Source organism: Helianthus annuus, chromosome 4, assembly GCF_002127325.2.
Source record: "Helianthus annuus cultivar XRQ/B chromosome 4, HanXRQr2.0-SUNRISE, whole genome shotgun sequence".
NCBI classification, from domain to species: domain Eukaryota; kingdom Viridiplantae; phylum Streptophyta; class Magnoliopsida; order Asterales; family Asteraceae; genus Helianthus; species Helianthus annuus.
In genome coordinates this window covers 47,445,330-47,467,636 of record NC_035436.2, presented here as the reverse complement: position 1 = coordinate 47,467,636, position 22,307 = coordinate 47,445,330, and the positions used below count along the sequence as shown (strand labels likewise).

The following is a 22,307-nucleotide window of genomic DNA, read 5'->3' as shown; positions in this document are numbered from 1 at the left end:
CAACCCAACTATACACGGGTTTTCTAAAGATACGACGGTTTTAGCATTTAATATACAAAATTACATTTATTTAATATGTGTAATACACATGGTTTTTAAAGATATAACTCTTTTTTAGATATATTCAACACGTGTAACATACGAGGTTTTTAAGGATGTAATTATTTTATTATTTGGTAGATTTATTCAACCCGATTATATACGGGGTTTTTTAACGATATGGCGTTTTTAGTATTTAGTATACAAAATTACATTTATTTAATTGACGTGATGTCGTGGTCACAATCAAATTTAATCCAATTACTACTAAATAGATAGTGGCAAGTGGGTATCGAACACAGGGAGTTTGTGGAATATGTGCTATTTCAATTGTTTATCTAAGTTAACTAAATTAAGCTAATTGCAATAAAATAAAGTTCAAGAGTTGGTTTGATTGATTGAGTTTTAAAAAACTAAATTACTATTCTAATTGCAAAATGAAAGTGTCGGTTGTAAACAATTTAGAGACAAATGATCATCTTTAGTTTCCGGTTTGCTTTGACATTTATGCTATCATTCCACTAGAAAGAACTACATAGACATAGCTCATGTGTGATTACTTGTAGTGATGAAAGGGAACTAAGTACTCAGATTCCTAGAACGTGAGGTTGTTACCCGATGATCAATTAACCCTTACCCAAGTCTAATTTTACCCATGATATCTCGATTGCCAACGGCACCAAGAACGTATGATTTCAAACTAGATTAACATAAGAATCAACAATTTACAACAAAGCAATCACACACCATAACAAACAAATCATAAAGATAAAGATTGTAATTCTAGAAATTAGGAAATCAAAGCATAAAGTCTTACAAACCTTCAACTAAAGACAATCATAACAAGTTTAGCCACTCATGGCTTTAACAAACATCATAACAAAGTCTTGATCTTCCCAAAAAAGTTAGAAACATAAGAACAATGATAAAAGATGTCTTCAAGCTCCCAAGAACAACCAAAAATCGTCTCTAATTGTTGTGTAACCAAATGGGATTGATTAGAGGTGAAAGGGCATCATAAATCCGCATTAAAAGGTGGAAGTTACACATTTACGTAGGTCAGCGCCGTAAGCTACGGTGGCCACCGTAGCTTACGGTGGCTTGGAATGGATTACGGTGGCTTTAAACTGTCATACGGTGACAAAAAGTGCCAGTCGGCGCCGTAAGCTACGGCCCTTGCCGTAGCTTACGGCAGGCTTCAGCATGAAAACTTGTTTTCAGCATAACTTTTTCGTTTCAACTCCGTTTTCTTCACCGTTTTCGCCTACGTTCTCGTAATTTCATCCTCTATCATGTTATCTTCTTAATTCTTCAATTCCAAAAATTGATTTTTTCATTGATGCTCCAAATCACTTCCCTTTTAAGCTCTATTTGCACCTGCACGTCCAAACAACTAGTAGTTACCAAGTTCAAACAATTAAACGTGTAAAGCATGGGATTTTAATCTTTTTAAGGCACTTAAGGGTTGTCCTACGGACCACCCGTCACATCCCCACACTTACCCGTTGCTTGTCCCAAGCAACTCATTCACTAACCAATTCAAAACCACAAGCGATCAACATGCAAACCAAGCTAAAATGTTCCGTCCTTTTACAAACTTTTTATCATACCACAAGACACACCCCTCACAACAACTCTCGGTGACAAGTAATATTAGCAACATTATGCTAACACGCTCAATGCAAATGTGTGATTGTGCGACAATAAGCTTGTATACAAATCAAGTTTCCTCCTATCAAATACCTAGCATGCTTATGAATCAAAAGGACTTACGGGTTATAACGGGGCTATGTGTAAAGGTAGGAAAATGGTGGGATATATATGCAAGAGCAAACAGATTTGACCCGGTTTTTATTTCTACTACTAAACAAAGCAAATATCAACTATATACACAACTTCTTCAACATTCTCAACTACTATTGCAACTAAATACTTCTTTTTTTTTTTTGTATTTTTCTCATATTTTTCTCTTTCTTTTTTTTTCTTTTCTTTCTTCTTTTTTCTTCATTTTCTTCATGACACATAAAACTCAACAATATATACAAGAACATCAACAATCACAAACTAAATTCCTAAACCGGGTCATTTCAATAGGTAAAGTTTTTTTTTTTTTTTTTTTTTTTTTTTTTTGTAAGAAGTAGGTTTGGGTCACAACCGAATAGTATAAGGCTCAAACATGGCTTTCTAAAGACCAAACCCCCACCCCTCACAATACCAAGCTCATATATGTAACGTATGAGGTCCAACCCCCAATTCCCACACTCTCACACATTCGGATGAGGCTACCTAAAAATCCCTATCATTTTCACAAGCATGCTAATCCTAGGCTTCAACAAGAATTCGTACACAAGTTCTATTAACACAATACAAACACTGCCACTCAAACCAAAGAAATATTCTCTAATAATCATATGTGGCTCAAACACTCACCAAGAAATGACTAGAAAGGGGTGTCGGTGTGTCAAATGGAACAATATCAAGTTTTCAAATTTTTGACACTTTTACTTGGTTTCACAAAAAATATTAACTTCTCAAAAATTTCCCCCATCCCCACACTTGGGATACATTGTCCCAATGTATGGTTTTGAGGGAAAGATCGCTTTCAACAAAAACACCAACATTTGCTTTACATCTCGAACCCCAAATTTCTTTTTTTTTATTTTTTATTTTATCAACTAATACCAATATTTTAATACTAAAGAACATAACAAGACTAAGGAAAGAGTACATTGACTTGGTGAAGTTTGACACAACAGATGTTGTAGATAATCCAACTTCCTATCATCACCTTCACACAACTCTCCGCACATCTTCCCCACACTTATCTAAAAACACCTTGGGTTGCCTCCCAAGCAGCGCTAAAGTTTAGGTCTTCAGCCCGACCGTACCTGATATGTCTCAAGGTGGTCTCAATGCACATTTACCTTTTTCGTTGCTGATGTAAGCACGGTGTTTGATTCTTCTATTGTGTGTGTGCTTTGTCACGTCCCATCTTTCTTTGCAAAATTCTTTAAATCCACATTTTCCTACCGAATTTCCAACAAATGCTCGGTAGTTTACTCTACACTTCACTACTTCGTTTTCTGTGCCCAACAAATCCAAACTCTCCCATAAACATAACTTATGAATGAAATCTCCCACATCATGAAGTGCCACCTTCCTAGTTTCTAAACATGCATCCTTAACACTCTTGGTTTCCATAACCACCACAGCCGGAGAGTTGTAATCAACTTTGATTGGTTCATCAAGTAAAAGGCCCTCAACTTTGCTCTCCATAGGTGGTTCCTCCACAATAATTTCAATTGTATATTCCTCATTTGGCCCTAATAATTCAGTTTCAAGTTCGGGAGGACTCACAACCTTTTCTTCTACATTACCCATAGGTGTCATTTGTTCAATCTGCACATATATCCAGTGTTGTTTTGCTTGACGTTTTTCCAATATCGACGTCCCTGGCCTCATCTCTTTCACCTCTTTTGGTAACAAATCATATTTCCATTCCAAAAGTTCTACTCGTTCTTCCATTGACAAATGAGGTTTTGTTAATTCTTTTTCAACATGAACCATGTGTCTCTTTCTCATCATCTCGTCAAGACTTTCAGATTTATGTGACTGATAATGCAAAGTAGGTTGTTGGGTTACACATTCATAACCATACTGATCAAATGTATACTGAGCATGATAATAATCTTGATCGTACATCTGAGGACCTTCATATGAAAGTTGCGAATATTCATCATAATAATCACCGTAATCGTACTCCTCTTGGTAACTCATTTCCGGATCAAATGCCAAAGGTGATAGCTTGTGAGAGCTTCTAGTACGCATGCACCTGTCAATACCTGCACACTAACACACCCAGCATAAACCAGAAAAATAACAAACTAAAAAGGATAAAAAATAACACACGTTGCGCACTACTCCCCGGCAACGGCGCCAAAATTTGACGTGATGTCGTGGTCACAATCAAATTTAATCCAATTACTACTAAATAGATAGTGGCAAGTGGGTATCGAACACAGGGAGTTTGTGGAATATGTGCTATTTCAATTGTTTATCTAAGTTAACTAAATTAAGCTAATTGCAATAAAATAAAGTTCAAGAGTTGGTTTGATTGATTGAGTTTTAAAAAACTAAATTACTATTCTAATTGCAAAATGAAAGTGTCGGTTGTAAACAATTTAGAGACAAATGATCATCTTTAGTTTCCGGTTTGCTTTGACATTTATGCTATCATTCCACTAGAAAGAACTACATACACATAGCTCATGTGTGATTACTTGTAGTGATGAAAGGGAACTAAGTACTCAGATTCCTAGAACGTGAGGTTGTTACCCGATGATCAATTAACCCTTACCCAAGTCTAATTTTACCCATGATATCTCGATTGCCAACGGCACCAAGAACGTATGATTTCAAACTAGATTAACATAAGAATCAACAATTTACAACAAAGCAATCACACACCATAACAAACAAATCATAAAGATAAAGATTGTAATTCTAGAAATTAGGAAATCAAAGCATAAAGTCTTACAAACCTTCAACTAAAGACAATCATAACAAGTTTAGCCACTCATGGCTTTAACAAACATCATAACAAAGTCTTGATCTTCCCAAAAAAGTTAGAAACATAAGAACAATGATAAAAGATGTCTTCAAGCTCCCAAGAACAACCAAAAATCGTCTCTAATTGTTGTGTAACCGAATGGGATTGATTAGAGGTGAAAGGGCATCATAAATCCGCATTAAAAGGTGGAAGTTACACATTTACGTAGGTCAGCGCCGTAAGCTACGGTGGCCACCGTAGCTTACGGTGGCTTGGAATGGATTACGGTGGCTTTAAACTGTCATACGGTGACAAAAAGTGCCAGTCGGCGCCGTAAGCTACGGCCCTTGCCGTAGCTTACGGCAGGCTTCAGCATGAAAACTTGTTTTCAGCATAACTTTTTCGTTTCAACTCCGTTTTCTTCACCGTTTTCGCCTACGTTCTCGTAATTTCATCCTCTATCATGTTATCTTCTTAATTCTTCAATTCCAAAAATTGATTTTTTCATTGATGCTCCAAATCACTTCCCTTTTAAGCTCTATTTGCACCTGCACGTCCAAACAACTAGTAGTTACCAAGTTCAAACAATTAAACGTGTAAAGCATGGGATTTTAATCTTTTTAAGGCACTTAAGGGTTGTCCTACGGACCACCCGTCATTAATCTGTGTAATACACATGGTTTTTAAAGATATATTTTTTTTTATTATTTGATATGTAAAATTACATTTATTTAACCCGTACATATACGGGGTTCATAAAAATACAACTTTTTATTATTCAATATATAAAATTATATTTATTTAACTCGTGTAATACACGGGGTTCTAACCTAGTATATTCACATATAATAGTTAATACTAAATGTTTTCGCCCTAATTATTAAAATACCAACCCTAAGAAAATCTTATATATGTATGTATAGACAAATTAACAATTTTAATGGATTAAATGAAGTGGTTTATTTGTTTTTTTTTTATTATGGTTCCTGTTTACTAAAGGGGTAATGCTCTAGTGGTATCTATATATTTTTCTCTAGAGACGAAGGTCGCCGGTTAGAGTTTCATTCGTGACTAAATGTTATGTGCGAGCCAAAGGTTTTATCACAGTGGGCTTTCGGACGATGAGTTTGCCCTGGAATTTGTGACGGGTCTGGTCACCAACGTTGTCTACGATCGCTGACGTGGATGACCTTTTGCCTATAAGTGTACTAGGGTCGTTCCAACGTTTTTGGAGGCCCTAAGCGAACCAAAAACTCGGGGCCCTATTGAATTGATATAAGGAATTGAGATTTGAGAAATTGAATAACCATAGCGATAATTTTGTCCTAATCTCGCCTCTAATTTCACTCAATCCGCAATCAGTTTCACATTGGTTACTCAAAAGACGCCGCAAGTAATGAGGGTTGATGTGTTGCGTGCGCAGACAGTACTGACTCCTAGTGTAAATACCTAAATCTTGAGTCTAGAAACATTGTTTAAATCGCAAAAAAATAAGTTTAATATACGAAAAGAAAAATGTTAGAGACCCTTGTTTTTTATTGGCCCTAAATCTTAGCATAGATTGATTAGCCTTACACTCCGACTCTAAAGTATACTCAGGTGAATAAACTTTGTTGGACATAAAAAAAATGTTAGGATCTGAGTTTCTTATGACTGTGTTTTTGTTGGACATAAAAAAATTAGAGTTAATTACTATTTTCGTCCATGTGGTTTGTTAAAAATCACTATTTCAGTCCATTAGTTTAAAAATTGCGATTTCAGTCCCTGTGGTTTCACTTTCGTAACCATTTCAGTCCACCTCCGTTAACCCCATCCATTTATTCTGTTAAGTACACATGAATTGACCATAATGCCCTTATTAATAAAAAGCAAAAAGATATCTAAATGAGTTAATTACTGTTTTCGTCCCTGTGGTTTGTCAAAAATCACTATTTCAGTCCATTAGTTTAAAATTTGCGATTTCAGTCCTTGTGATTTCACTTTCGTAACCATTTCAGTCCAGTCGCCTAACACCGTCTATTTTACCGTTAAATTTTTAATAAAATACCTAAATTACCCTTGTGTTAATTAAATATGGACTTAAATGATTTTATTATTGGATTTATATGATTTTATTGTCGTATGACATATGGATTTAAATTGGATTGTAGGGTTCGATCCACCATGGTTTCGGTAGAAGTAGAAGTCTGGCACTATTTTTACATATATGGTTCCAAAATTTTAATTTTGGATTTTAGAATGAGAAAATGTCCAGGTAAGCATTATTTTTCAAAGTTATTATGTTAACTGATGCTGCAAGAAAGATATTAATTAGGGTGGGGTAATGGGTCGCCTGACATAAGAGGGTGGGGTTGTGATGCCGGAGAAGATGACCGGAAACTTTTGCCGGAAATGAGAGCAAGGATGGAGTGGGGTGGGGTAGCGTGGAGTTTTGTTTTAACAAGTGTGTCCTAGAATACAATCTTTTAAAATTCCATGGTTTTTTATTTAATTAAGACAAGGGTAATTTATGTATTTCATTAAAAACTTAACGGTAAAATAGACGGTGTTAGGAGACTGGACTGAAATGGTTACGAAAGTGAAACCACAGGGACTGAAATAGTGATTTTTGACAAACCATAGGGACGAAAACAGTAATTAACTCATTTAGATATCTTTTTGTTTTTTATTAATAAGGGCATTATGGTCAATTCACGTGTACTTAACAGAATAAATGGATGGGGTTAATGGAGGTGGACTGAAATGGTTACGAAAGTGAAAACACAGGGACTGAAATCGTAATTTTTAAACTAATGGACTGAAATAATGATTTTTGACAAACCACAGGAACAAAAATAGTAATTAACTCAAAAAAATTATGGCAGGTAGTTATTAAATGTTAATAAACTATTATACCCATAAGACTATTTGAATTTAATAAATAGTAATGGAAATTTGGAAGTAGTTGAAAAGTCAAAACTTTAGAAGTGGATGATCGTGAAAATTTAATCTTTACTTGCATGGGTAGCTCATGAAGCCAAATGTGCTTTCGATCAACTTTTTAGTTTTTACTTTTTAGGTGGACGCTCACATTTCCTTTCCCTCCTTTTTCGATCTTTTAATATATTTGAATATTTTAAATTATTACAAATAATTATATTTTATGTATTTATAAAATATTTGAATATTCTGTTTTAAATTTTATTTTTCTAAAAAAAGAAGTGATAGCATACACCATCTTTTCTTTTTTTTTTTTTACAGGCAAATTTTGGATTACTGACGGACCACTAGAGAATTATCATGCCATCAGCGGAACAATCCGATTATATCCATCTCCACTAGGCATAATGCTTATACATCAATTCAGGAGGAAACCTAATAAATATGGGAAAAACTCTCTTTGTGAGAATCGAACCCAGGACCTATTGGTCTCAAAGCTTTATCCCACCCTCAAGATGCCACTAGGCTATAAAGCCATGGGCATAAACCATCTTTTCTAATCTAATTTCTTTTTAAATAACAAGCTTATTAAGTAAGTATTAACCAAACAAATGGAATGGGATCAAATACAAACACTTAAGTTTGTAAGAACCATAAGAACCAATACATAATTGACAAGTGTCCATCAATAAAAAATTAGTTTAGGGGTAATTTAGACTTTTTGACCATATTTATTTATACCTAATTAAAAATAATTACAAAAAATATCATCAGCACAACACTATATAATTAGCACAACATCATTAATCGTTCTTCATTATCAGCACATCGTCCTCGAATCGTTCTCCATTATCAACATAAACGACATTAGCACAACATCTTCAATCGTTCTCCATTATCAGCACACCAGATGTGCTGATTATATCTACTTTTGGTGTTTGTTTGTAGTATTTTGTAATTAACACATAATCAGCACCTTATTAGCACAAATATAAAACACCTTTTGTTAACTTTTTTTAAAAAACACTTTTATAAATACAAAAAGGTATAGCAATATGGTACTCATATTAAAGATAAAAAAATACTTGATTTTATGGTATATATTTTTAAAAAAAATAATGAAGTATATAAAAGTTATTTTAGTTTAAAAAACCTTGGTGGAATTTGTATTTAATAGAAAATGGTGAAATGACTAGCAATTTTACAAAATTACCCCTAATTTGTTAGTAGTAATTTTTAATTATAAGAGTTTTATTTATAATCAATATCAACCCTTGATTTAAATTAACAATGGTTCAGATCTGTTCTTACGGTTCTTATAATTAGCACTGTTTGTACAGGATCTCAACCCCCAAACAAATTATTCAACTCTCCCTCTATTTTATACGCTTTATTTTTTTGTTTTAGTACGGGCTTGAAATATTTGGGTGAGTGTTTTTTAGGTCAGACAGTAAGAACCAGATGATCAAACCACATCGGACCGCCATGAACCAAGACACAACTGCCGATCGTCGTCGATCTACTTATTTTAACACTATCATTTTCGATTTTGATCTCAAGAGTATAGTACCGGATAAATAATAATAATAATAATAATAATAATAATAATAATAATAATAATAATAATAATAATATTAGTAATAATAATAATAAATTAATCACCCGATTAAATATAAATTGTTGCTTTCTTTTCAAACATGGGTTCCTCTTTCCTGTGGGCCTGTGGCCCATAACATGTTAAGCTGATGGATATATTTAGCACATGTTCAGCCCTACTTTAAGTATACAAACTAGGGTGTTACACCCGCGTTTCGCGGCGGGGCGAACCGATTTTTGATCCGATACAAAGGTATGTCGACACATGTCTTACATTAAGTGGGAAACTCGATTAGAAAAGTTTTTACAAAGTAAAAAGGTTGTCAGTGTGAATGCTAATCAACTTACGTTTATAGCGACACGTAAATAAAAATAAAGACGTAAAAGTTGATTAAAAGTATTTAGAAAGTTAGGAGGTTGTAAGAGTAAATGCTGAAAATTAAAGGTTATAAGTAAAAAAACAAAACCACAAAAAAGAAAGAAAAAAAAATTGTGCAAGGGGTAAAAACGTAAAGTTTAAACGTTGACGAAAACTGTAAATTACAAAAGAACTTGATATTTAAGAAACAACAAACAAAGCATAAGGGCCGAAAACGTATATCACAAGAGATGGGAAAAAATACGTAAAAAAACAAAACCACAAAAAAATAGTGCAAAGGATAAAAACGTAAAGTTAAAAAATTGATGAAAACTGTAAATTGTAAAAGAAGTTGGTATTAAAGAAACAACACACAAAGCATAAGGGCCGAAAACATAAATTAAGAAAAAAAAAAAAAGTCAAATGTTGCTAGGAAAAGACAAAAAAGGAAAAACAAAATTTAAAAACCCCCCACCAACATAGCTTTTTTATAGGTTATATAATGTTACATATCCTTTCAAACGGGTTTTGCTTAATCGATCAAGATCACACAATGCATTCGTTGATCACCACACAATGCATTATGCATAGAAATTGATTCATTGTTTGAAATTCTAGGAATTTTTGTTTAAGAACAAGAATATCTAGGAGTTGAACTAACATTTAAGTTTCGGTCAAACATTTAATTGGTTTTGATCCGACCTGGTATACCGACCAACATAAAACGCATGTGATGCTACATCCGATCTGGGTAAGGCTTTGATGACGGGTCAATAAGGATGGTAATGAGGCGAGTATTGGTAACCCTACTCCCATACGCGATTGTAAAATTGTGTTCTATACCTGGTCTAGTATCTATTGGACCTGGTCTAGTATCTATTGGGTATGTTCATATGTTTATAAAAAATACCTGTGGGAATTCCCAAATGCATTTCTTACTCTTTTAAGTTTATATAACTTTATTACCAAGGAATTTAGAAATGGTTTTCTGGCGCCAGAGGCTGTGGACCTACTTAGTCGAGTTCAAAGGGTCATGCATAGTAATGTTATGACCCCGAGATCTTTGGACGTAGTTTTTAAAAGGCTTAGTTTTGCTATTCAAAAAGGGGTAGCGGCGCAGCTTGTTGCCCGTTTACCAACTATCTCGATGTAAATTATCTGTTTATTAATAATTATGCATATAAAAGAAAGGTAAGTGAATTAGTAAAGAGTAAATTGCCAAAATCGTCTCTGAGGTTTGGGCATGTTTGTTATTTACTCATTTTCATTCAAAAAAACTTTTTTGTACCATACAATACTTCACTTTTGAGATTTTTTGTCATTTTCATCCAAACGTCTGACTTTTTTTTGTTGGTTTGCCAAAATCGTCCTTGAGATTTGGGATTTCTTGCCATTTTCATCTAAATGTTTGATAGAAAAAATAAAGCAAATTAGATTTTTGGATGAAAATGACAAAAAATCCTAAAAGTGAATGACTATATGGTATAAAAAAATTGTTTTAAATGAAAATGACAAACACGCCCAAACCTCAGGGATGATTTTGGTAATTTACTCATTAGTAAATTATTCTATTAACAAAGACAAAAGAAATAAAAAGAAAAAGAAAATGTTTGGAGTATGGTTTATGGTTTGAATGAACGAGTATGTATCTTTGGGCGAACAGGTACTTCTTTGTTGTTAAAAAAGTTGTTCAATTGTGTTCAAAACATTTTTCACATGTAATTTTAAAAAAGAAAAAAACTAATTATTATATGTTAACTTTTATAGAACAATTATGGAAACATATTAAACAAAATAATTTTTCAAATGCAATCCAATGCAATGAATACTGACGAATATAACTAAATTTGAATTTAAACCAACTTATAATTTGAAGTCAAAACCTTACAAAAATTTAAACTAACTAATAATTTGAAGTCTAAACCTTACAAAAATAAGAAAAAAAAGTCGATGATGAAAACAAAACCTTTATGGCCTATGCAGGTCTCGAACCTGCGACCTTCGCGTTATTAGCACGACGCTCTAACCAACTGAGCTAATAGGCCAGATGTTCCTAAATTAATTTTCTGAACATATGAACACAAGGAATTTACCATTTTGATATTTTGGCGAGGAGAGTTGATAACTGCAAATCAATGATTCCAACAATATTACTACAATGATAATCTCAAATTTTGAATGAAATGAAGTGATTTAGCAATGTAGGAAATAGCCAAAAACACACTTTGAGCAACTTTCAGCCCGTTCCTTTTTACATTAATTTGTTATTTAACCAACCCGTTTGAGAATAAACATGTGTTTGTCCTGTTTGCGTTTGATACCTTTGGTGGTCTTGCTCCTGACGCTACTTGTTGCCCGACTACCTGCCATTGCTTTGTAATTGCCCTTTTTCGTGTGGAATGATATTGTTGTGACCCATAAAAAAAAATTGATCAATGGTTTGCTCGAAAAGCATATGATCGAATCACTAGAATTATTCATCATCGCAACCCATTTCCTAGTTTTCTTCAAGCTATATCGTTAACAACGTCCACTAATCATGCCAACACTGCATAAGGTTCTACGCATCCACTCTGAGTATTATGACCTACATTTGGTATAACTTTTCTAAAAATATTATCGTATGAAAAATTTATGCCCATTTAAAAATGCTGGGGAAAGAAAATAGGAAAAAGACTACATAGCCGTTACCACTGTTTATTTTGAATTTTATCTTTGGTCAATATGTATATTTGTGATTTTTTTGCAAATAATATTAATACTATAATTCGGCGAGAATGCATTAATTAGGGATGTTAAAAAAATCTAGAGTTCTTAGGAAATCCGATATGAGACTATGCATGTGATTAACTAATCATAAAGCTTTCTTTAGATTTGGTACGGATTAGTACTGGGTGACACCCGTTTGATTACTCATTTCTAATACCATACAACACCAAGGTGAGTTTCATACCAAGTTTCGAGTAATGAAAAAACTTTGAACCACATAAGATTATAAACGGGTATAACTGAAACCCGCGAGGAACCTTGAATTTCGCCCCCTATGATATAAACAGCATTTACAAGATAAAAACTTTGATCATGTTCTGTCCTTAATATTTAAAGTCTAGTGAATTTTGAGTATATGGTTTATAAAAGTCTTGTAAATTTTAGTTTCCAATTCTTGGATCAACATACACAAATGCAAATGAACAATGAACATACGCCATTATTCGCCAAACCCCAAAGATAAATTCCGAATGCAAGGAACACAAAGATTGATACATGCAGCAAAAAGAGTAGAATATAGATAGATAAAAACAGGAACCAAAATTATCAGGAAGATCAATTATAAACCTGTTCTTGTACAGAAGGTTTTCGCTGCTAGTTAAATTCGGTTTTGTGTTTAGACAAAAAAGGTTCCATTGCCGGGAATCGAACCCGGGTCTCCTGGGTGAAAGCCAGATATCCTAACCGCTGGACGACAATGGAATTCTTGAAAGATAACACATTGTCTAATCCTATCACATATTAATTTTTGTTATCTCTCACGTTAGATTTTATCATGTTGTATATAGTAATAGTTTGATATAATTGCTACTACATTTTGTTGGTTATCAGGCCAAATTACAAACTCACGAAAAATGAAATGAAAGAATAAACTTGCAGAAGATATAATATATGTGATTTATATGAAGAGAGATGTGCAAAACAGAAAGGAAATGAAAGGGTTGCTGGTTCTTTTTATTCGTTCAACAAGTGGCTATATATAGCCTTACAAAAACAAACGTGGAAGCATCTACAACGAATATACTGATCCTCCCAAAGAACCGGTACAAACCTATTGACCCACTCTTCTAAACATGCACTTCCCAACGTAAACTTCCTGAAGATACGGTCAAACTAGTATATACCAATTCTACCTAATAAACTATTAAATTAATAAACCATGAAACATAAATACCCATGTGCTTTAATCTTCAAATCCAGCCATGCAACATGCTCGTGAACCTTTGAATATAATGTATAACGTATAATGTAACCAACGAACTGAACCCGTGATCCGATAAATAAATGATTAATTCCAACACATTTGACTTTGAATATGATGCATAACGTATAATGTAAGCAGCAAGAAATGACTCAATAATACAAAGTCATAATTCTGAAGGCTAGATGCTCATGTGAAGTGATGATTAAACCTATGACCAAATAGGGGTGTTTGGAGGTTTATTTGGATATACAGATAGTTTGTATAGCAGAGAGAAAAAGGTATTTTATTTTCTTAATTATTCATCTTGTTTTTAATAAATAAAGGTATAATGTTCATTTTGTTCATTATACATCGGTTATGGTAGAAAACAAACATGTTACAAAGTTGACTAAATTCATACATTTTTAAAAGCTAAAAAAATCAAATATGATTATAACACAATCACCATATATCCATATAGATGTGTGTGTAAGGTGTGCATTTTTTTTTTTTAATTTCTCTAAAGAAAAGTAGGTTATTGCTATGAGCAATACATATGCCTGAGTCCTGACCTATGTTTAAACTTTAACATGCGACTAATAGGTGTAAATCCCACGTATATTATTCCATATCTAAATTACCAACTACTTTATGCATATGGAACTTGTACATATAGCTTTGGGAGCTTTTCAAAAAAAAAAATTAGAATTTTCCTTTTTAACCCTAAGGTTTTAATCTTTGATAATTTACCCTAAAGTTTTAATCTTTGACAATTTAATCTTAAAGTTTTAATCTTTGTTTCCTTTTTAACCCTAAAGTTTTAATCTTTGATAATTTAAGTTTAATGTTTCACTTCTAATTCAAAAGTTTCTATTTTTTGCGATTTAACCACTATGATTTTTTTTACTTATGTGTTGTAATCTTGGTTTTGGAGGTTTCTCAAAGAAAAAATGATTATGATATAGTTGTTGTAACCTTGGCTTTGGGTTTTTTTTTTAAATTGATTTTTGTACTTTTCACCCAAAAGTATTTTATAAATTACTTTTAATCCAAAACTATTTGTTTTTTTTACTTTTAACACAAATTTTTTTACCTTTTGCAATCTATCCTCACAATTTTTTTAACTTTCAACTTTGGTCCTTTATAGTTTCATTTTCCGCAAATCTTTCGCTTTATACTGCGTTCTAAATTTTATGACTTAACACATCGCAACGTGCGTCTTTGGTTTAACGTTTTTACGTTTCGTTTTAAATTCTGCGAGTTAACATGACGCAATGTGCGTGTGTGGGTGAACGTTTTTACATCGTTTATTTTTTCCCCGTTTGACAGTTTCAACATAATGTGCGCATCCTAAATTGACTTAGTTATAACTTAAGAATCCCGCCGCATTGCGGCGGGTCGTAATGCTAGTTTAAACTTAATTTGGATATGTATTGTTACAAACCATTACTACTTTACAAGGTACATAGAAGTGCATACATGTTCGTAAAGAAAAACATAATAAAGTTGCTCATGAAATTACTTACTAACCACCGTTGAAGACACAAATAATATAAGAAAAACTAAAACTAAACCATGGGTGGACCTATAGCATGCCTTGGGTGGGCGACCACCCCCTTGAAACTTTTATTTTTAGTGTTAAACGGGCGTGAAAAACCCGCCCCCCTTGAACTCGTCGAATCTACATGAAAAGGTAAAGGGAGACAAGTGACCGGGAAGATGAAGGCTAATCTTGAGCAGAGGACAACAAGGAAGCAAGCTTCGATGACTGCAGTTTGAAAGAAGAACAGAAGACAAAAGGATTTACTTGGATGGCAATGGGTCGGGTTTGGGACGGGTTTAATCCCAAACCCAAACCCAAACCCGGTTGGATAAGCTTGTCCCAAACCCGTCCCAAAACCCGTCGGGTTTCTAGCGGGTAAATACCCATCAGGTATCGGGTATACCAGCGGGTTTCGGGTAAACCTGTTAATTTAAAAAGATTACTCGTTGGGTATACTTATCTCAAAACCCATTGGGTATCTATCGCGTAACTACTAACCGGTTACATTTTGTATTGTCATTATAAAAATGTATATCAAATAACTACAATTTATACGAAATAGAATACATATATATGTAAAAAATGGATGTATCATATATATATATATACATATTTAATAATATAAAAGAAATTATATCGGGTATACAATCGGGTAAACGGGTACACTTTATCGGGTAATTGGGTCGGGTAAACGGGTATATCACTAAATCCCAAACCCGTCCCAAACCCGCGAAAAAAATAAAAATATATTCCCAAACCCGATTAACCGACCCTAAACCCGTCCCAAATATGTTGAGTTTTGGGTTTACCTAGGTTCGGGTTTAATTGCCATCCCTAGGATTTAGGGATTCACGTGTTAGGTCAATTTCACTATTAACTAAAATGATGGGCTATAACTGGCCCGTCACATTTCACTTTTAATTATGTGGACTAACCCAATCTCAATCGACTAATTTTTGAACAATTATGGTTTTGTTATTCAAACTAGTTGATGCTCCGCTCGCGTTGCGGGGCGATAGCCGAATAATTCTCAATCAATTAAAAATATACTACTATAATTTTACTAGGAAAAAAACAAAAACGATGATAACACCGTAATTTTGGGCTCAGTGCAAAACTGTAATTTTTCAGGACTAATGAGCGAGTGTTAGGCAACTCCTTGACATAAAAAAAATAATAAATCGAGTCAACAAATTAAAACAAAAAACCTTTATAGTTTTGCTAAAAAACTGAAGCGATGGGAAAAACGTAATTATAACTGAGGGCGAAATCATAATTTTAATTCAGGGATAAAATCATAAATTAAATGGACCAATGAGGGAGTGCCAGACAGCTGCCGGTATGACTGTAATTTTACACTGAGGGCAAAATTGTAATTTCATCAGGAAAACAAACAAAAACAATGGACAAAATGTAAATTTAAGTTGAGGGCAAAATCGTAACTTGGCGGTGAGAAAAAAAAAAACTAATGGCAAAACTATAAATTTATACGGGGCAAAATCGTAATTTTGAACCGATGGCAAAATTGGATTTTTTAGCTGGAAGCAAAAGCGTTAATATATTTTTAAGTGGGGGCAAAAGCATAATTTTGAACTGATGGCAAAATCGTAATTTTAAAGTGGGATAAAATCGTAAATTTGTTGGGCCAATAAGGGAGTATCAGGCAACTTCCTGACACTATTCCCTCCGCCGCCCATTTCACCCAATAGAATGCAAGCACTATTGCCCCTCATGGGTTTGTAGATATTGAATACAAGATTTACCACCCGCCGCAATGCGGCGGGGGATTCAATAGTTATATATCATGTTAGATGAAAGACAAATGTTTCTCACATAACCACGAGCATGTGTGTAAAACCGAGAAAAACATAACTAAGTCGATCTCTGACTCGCACGTTGCGACAGACCTATCAAACGGGGAAAAATAGACGCGCTGCGACAGACATGTCAAACAGGAAAAAAATAGATGAAAAAACATTGAACCCCACACGCACGTTGCGGCATGTTAAGTCGGAAATTTAGAATGACACGTTAAACGAAGAACTTATGAAAGATAAAAAGTATATAAGAGACTAAAGTTGAAAGTAAAAAAAAATATTGAGATTAAATTGCAAAAGATGAAAAGCTTTGGATTGAAAGTTAAAAAAAATTAAAGGGGTTAAATTGCAAAAGATGAAAACTTTTGAATTAGAAGTGAAAAATCAAATTAATTAAAGAGGTTAAAATACCAAAGATCGAAACTTTCGACTTAAATTGCCAAAGATTGAAACTTTAAAGTTAAAAAAGAAATCTATTAAACAAAAGAGATAAATAGATTTAGTTAAATTGATGTTTATTATTATTATTCTTATTATTATTTAATAAAAGAGATAAATAAAAAATAAGGGTGAGAAATTACTAGAGAATGACACGTGTCCAAAAATAATTTTTACGTGTCCAAAAATAATTTTTGTTTATTAGTATAGAAAGATATGTATGTATATACTAAAGATAGTGTGATTTAATGTATTTAAAATAACGTGACATTTTGCTTGTTGACGTGGATGGACCCATATGAATCAAATGAACTTTAATTTGCTAGATATTTTACTAGTTGATAAGTATAAATTTTGTTAATTTTACAATGTATGATTCATACATATTATATGTATGGACGTATGGTTGTGTTTATGTAAAATGACATTTACGTGCAAAACGTATGGATATTAAAAAAATAAGTTTAATACGACATCAAGAGTCTAAGCAAATCTGTTCAACTGGTCCGGCCAGTGGATCAGCAATGTCTCTGATTTAATGTATGATCCGGTTTTAAAACATTAGTTATTGCTAGATTTAAAAAGTGAAAGCTCATATAGAACGATTTTAGATATATTACAATTTTACTATGCGTTTGTAATAATGTTTGACGAACTTTTATTGATTATATAAAATTTAGTTTAGTTATCTTTTATTTATCTGACCTGACCTGAACAGAAATATATTATATAGTGAAAGACAAAAACCCTCTAAAAATTTCCGCACCCTATGAAAAATAATCCCGAGTTTGCCACTGAACTAAACATACTTTCAGCACAACACAAAAAGCACACTACACCACGGAGATACTACATATAATTTGTGTGGAAGGCATCCTCGTGTTTCTCACAAACCGATACTATACTAAGCAACTTAACGTGGTTTCTTTTCTTGAAATATGATGTTAGAACTACCCGAGGAAGATTCCCACTCATTGGTATTATAGGATTAAGCTTCTAAATTCTTCATGCGTTTGTTGCTGACCCCAAGGTTGAGTAATTTTGAACTTCTTCAAGTCCTCTAACTCTATTGCAACATCTTTCATAGTAGGTTTATAATTCCCATGTAAGTTAAGGCATCTCTTTATTAAATCACCTAATCCTTGTAACTGATCAAGAGTCCCTTCTCATAATACACGTGGTTCAACGATTTCAAATAGGCGGTTTTCTTTCACTGCCTTGACAAAGTATGTTGGTAGATTCTTTTCTTCTTCGGTTCTTTTTTGCACAAAGGGGTTTTTGCCCTGTTAAACGTTCTGCAAGTACCACTCCAAAGCGATATACATCACTCTTGTCGGTTAGTTGGCTTGTGTAAAAGTATTCAGGATCAAGGTACCCTAGCGTGCCTTGAACAAGAGTAGTGACTTGATCGTGATCTAATGGGACTAGCCTTGAAGCACCAAAATCTGCAATTTTTGCGGTGTAGTTATCATCTAATAATATGTTAGTAGACTTGACATCTCTATGTATGATTGGCATAATAGTTTCTGAATGAAGGTATGCAAGCGCACCGACAACTTCTTGAGCTACTCTCAATCGATTATTCCATGATAACCAACCCATTCAACCTGCTACTCTATGATGAATGTGATGGAAAAGAGTGTTATTGGAAATGAACTCATAAACTAGTAACATGACCTCTTCTTCCAAACAACATCCTAGAAGTTTTACCACATTTCGTTGTATCACTTGTGTAAGTATCATGGCTTCATTGATGAATTGTTGCGTTTGGGCCCCATTCACTAATTTAGACTTCTTTATTGTTACATCACTTGCATCAGGCAAGATTCCTTATATACCATACCATAACCACCGCGGCCTATAATCCGTTCCTCGGAGTAATTATCAGTCGCTTTCCGAAGTTGTTCCGTGCTAAATATCGTCATTGCCATACCTCCGTTGCTAAATATTGTTCATTGCCACACCATAATCACCTTCTTTCTTGTATCTTTCGATGAAGTCTGTAAGGCTTTCATCATCTGTTGCTTGATTTGGAAAATCACTGTAGCATCTTTGACATACCTCCGTTGTTGTGAAAAGTTGGCCAGGAATGCTTCTTTCAGGTAGGTCATTGAACCAGATCCAAGCAGACCCTATAAGGGTTTGCATGAACATGAGAAAACACTCGGCATTAGACCACTTTTCGATCTTTGCAGCCCCGGTAAAGATATGGATGTGGTCTTAAGGATCTCCAGTTCCGTCATACGTTCTTGTTAGGGATGGAATTTTACAGCATATGGATCACGGATCCTCAAGTGTAGCCTGGATCATGGATCCTCAGTTATATATGGATCGAGGATCCTCAGGAGATGATACAGGAAGGCTAAGGATCCAGGATCCTCATTATTATTCTAAACTAACAATTGTTTCCATTGTTTTTAAACTTGTTTTGCAGGTGTATTCGAATGAGACTTGGTCATACCGAGATTCCAAGGGAATATGCTTGACATTTATGCACGTGCAATGGCTCCATGACCATAATCCGTTCCTCGGAGATCGCAGGGGAGCTAGCACCAAATTCGGATAGTTTGTTACTTAGATATTTTCTATTTTTAAAGGGGATAACAAGCTTTATTTAGTAACTAGTTACACACACACACACACAATTCTCGAACTCTCTGCAAACTCTTGGCGATTACACACACTAATACTCTAGCAATCATTGTATCAAGCTTGTTATCATCCGAAGTTGTAAACTTTGTTTGTTTAATATTGTTAGTGATCGGTAGTTTCCATCACCCGAGGTTTTTTATGCCGGAGATCATTCATTGATCAAGGGCTTTTTCCTCGTATAAATCCTTGTGTTCATCATTCATTTCATTCATTTGTTGTTCACACATTTGTTGGTGATGAAGTGTTGCCAAGGAAAATGTGCCATCATTTGAGCCATCACTTGTGGCATCATGTTAAAGCCTTGAAGGCTTTCAGGTGTAACCATTTACTTCATTCCCATGGGGGTACTCATGGCTGCACTTCGAGCCATAGGAAAAACAACTAAGGCTTGTTCCCATGTCGTAGACATGAGAGGAGGAAGGCTTGAAGCTGGTGACTGCAAAAGTTGATCTAAAGTTGTTTCATGACCCAACGGTGCACTAGTTGCAACCGGCTGAGAGGTGAACAAAGGGAAAACAATTGGATCTGGTGTCCGACAGCGTATGGGCTTGGATTAGGTGGAAGATGACTAGGACCAGCTTCGTTCCGGGATACAGCGGGTTGTGAACTACCAAAAGGAGGTAAGGGTGGCCCTGGTGATAACAAAGGCTTAGGCTCATCATAGTCCAGCCTTATTCTTACTCCTTTTTCTCTTTCTCGGCTTACATACTGGTTAAGAAAAGATCTCAAATGTAGGAAGTTGCTTGCTACTCCGTCGGGTGTTAAATCGATAGGTGTTGGTGTACTCGTTGCACCGATTTGAGGAGAAGGAACCCCTGAACGAGAAGGGGTTGGTGTCTGAAAGGAAGAGAACTCCAGGAACATGGTTCCCGTTGGAGTGCTTCCCGGAGTAGAAAATGAGGTGGATATAGCCGGTGGAGTTTGGCCAGCACTAGGTGTTGAAGTACGGGGTACTTGATTCACCTCACCTGGAGACTCGCTTTCAGACATGATGAACACGATGAAGTTGGAGCTACACTACTGGTTTTTTACAATAAACTTAGCGGCGTAGCCCCACGGTGGGCGCCAACTTGTTGCTACAACAAGTATAAGATAAATAATAGTGGTTAGACTAGCTAGGCAAAAGGGTTCAAGGGTTTCGATTTGCCTAACACAGGTCGTGGGGTCCCCCTACGTATGCAATACGTAGGGTTGGATCACTTTACTATTGATTGCTTTGAATTCTGGATTGAAGGATGTTCAACCAGAACGTTTGAATGCAATGTGATAATGTTGGAGTGAATGAAGAATAGAACAAGTGAAGCACAAGTTCTAAAGAGAGGAAGTGAGATTTCTAGAAGTGTTGGGCTGAATGACAAAACAATGTCATTTATAGGGAAAGAACCAACTATAAAGAGAAATCTTTGACCAGTGATCCAATGTCGCAGTGGAGGGCTTGCCCTTTTTGGTAGGTTGATAGCTTCGGACCTGAGGGTAAAAGGGTGTCACTTCCCACATGCTCTTTTGCAGTTGAGTGATCACACATAAAGTGTGATGTGACTTGACACTCTTTCATCTTTTTTGCTGTTCACTACAGCTGGTTGACTCCGGACCCTTTTACAATTAACCCTTTAAGCTATATTGCACTTTCAGCGAGTTTATTAAGCTTGAGTTACTCACGTTATGTGTGGTTTTCACTTTATTGATAATACAAGAAAGGGTCGTGAATAGCTAGTTATTCACAAAATATTATGTGATGCGTTAATTACGCTTCGATCTTTGATTTTCCAACAATCAAGTCATTAATTCGAATGCATTAGGTCTTTCAGCAGTCGTTTATTGTCATTTTTATTTTAACGTCATTTTATGTTTGATCAGTTGCATTTCATGTAAAGGTAAAAGTCAGTCTTGGGTTTTTGTTTAGATGGTTGTAATCGTAGTCAAGAGCATTTGTTGTTAATTGTGTCGGTATTTACAATCTTGTATATTAGTTTAATTAATGATGACAGGTTAACTAATATTGTGGCTATATGGACTTGAAGCCGGATCGGAGACATCAATAAGATACCTATATATATATATATATATAGTGGAGAGTTCAAATGAGAAGAAATTTTTTGTAAGAAGAAAAAAGAACAAATTTCAACAAATAAGAATGTTTTATTTTACTTCATTTAATATAAGTATTTAATGTTACTATAAGGGTACATTGGTAAATCTACATAGGTCATTAATTCGTAGTCTTCCTCTTTAATAGCTAATATATTAAATTTTTTGTAACTTATCTTCAAAATATATATTTTTTCAAAAAAATAAAATAAAATAATTTAAAGTGTAGGATAAATTAGAAATTGTGTAGGATAAATTACGAGTTGTGTAAGATAAATTTCAACGTGTAGGATGAATTTCGAAATATGTAGGCCAACTTTTTGATGTGTGTAAGCAAAAAAAGTTAGTGTGGAGGA

The 22,307-nt window shown here is 34.3% G+C and overlaps 1 protein-coding gene and 2 non-coding genes across 3 annotated transcripts; all 3 read right to left on the bottom strand.

Annotated features, from left to right (window-relative positions):
* Positions 1-11,432: 11,432 nt before the first annotated feature.
* On the bottom strand, positions 11,433-11,506 carry TRNAI-AAU. Its single transcript has one exon. It is a non-coding gene; the product is annotated as a tRNA-Ile (tRNA).
* Positions 11,507-12,860: 1,354 nt separating this feature from the next.
* TRNAE-UUC lies at positions 12,861-12,932 on the bottom strand. Its single transcript has one exon. It is a non-coding gene; the product is annotated as a tRNA-Glu (tRNA).
* A 5,470-nt stretch (positions 12,933-18,402) lies between these two features.
* LOC110933224 (putative wall-associated receptor kinase-like 16) lies at positions 18,403-18,813 on the bottom strand. Its single transcript, XM_022176455.1, has one exon. It carries the CDS (start codon positions 18,811-18,813, stop codon positions 18,403-18,405), a length of 411 nt encoding a protein of 136 aa, XP_022032147.1.
* Between the last annotated feature and the right edge of the window lie 3,494 nt (positions 18,814-22,307).

Coding starts and splice junctions, on each gene's coding strand:
- LOC110933224 (XM_022176455.1), bottom strand. CDS start 18,813: ATGGGTTGGTTATCATGGAATAATCGATTGAGAGTAGCTCAAGAAGTT.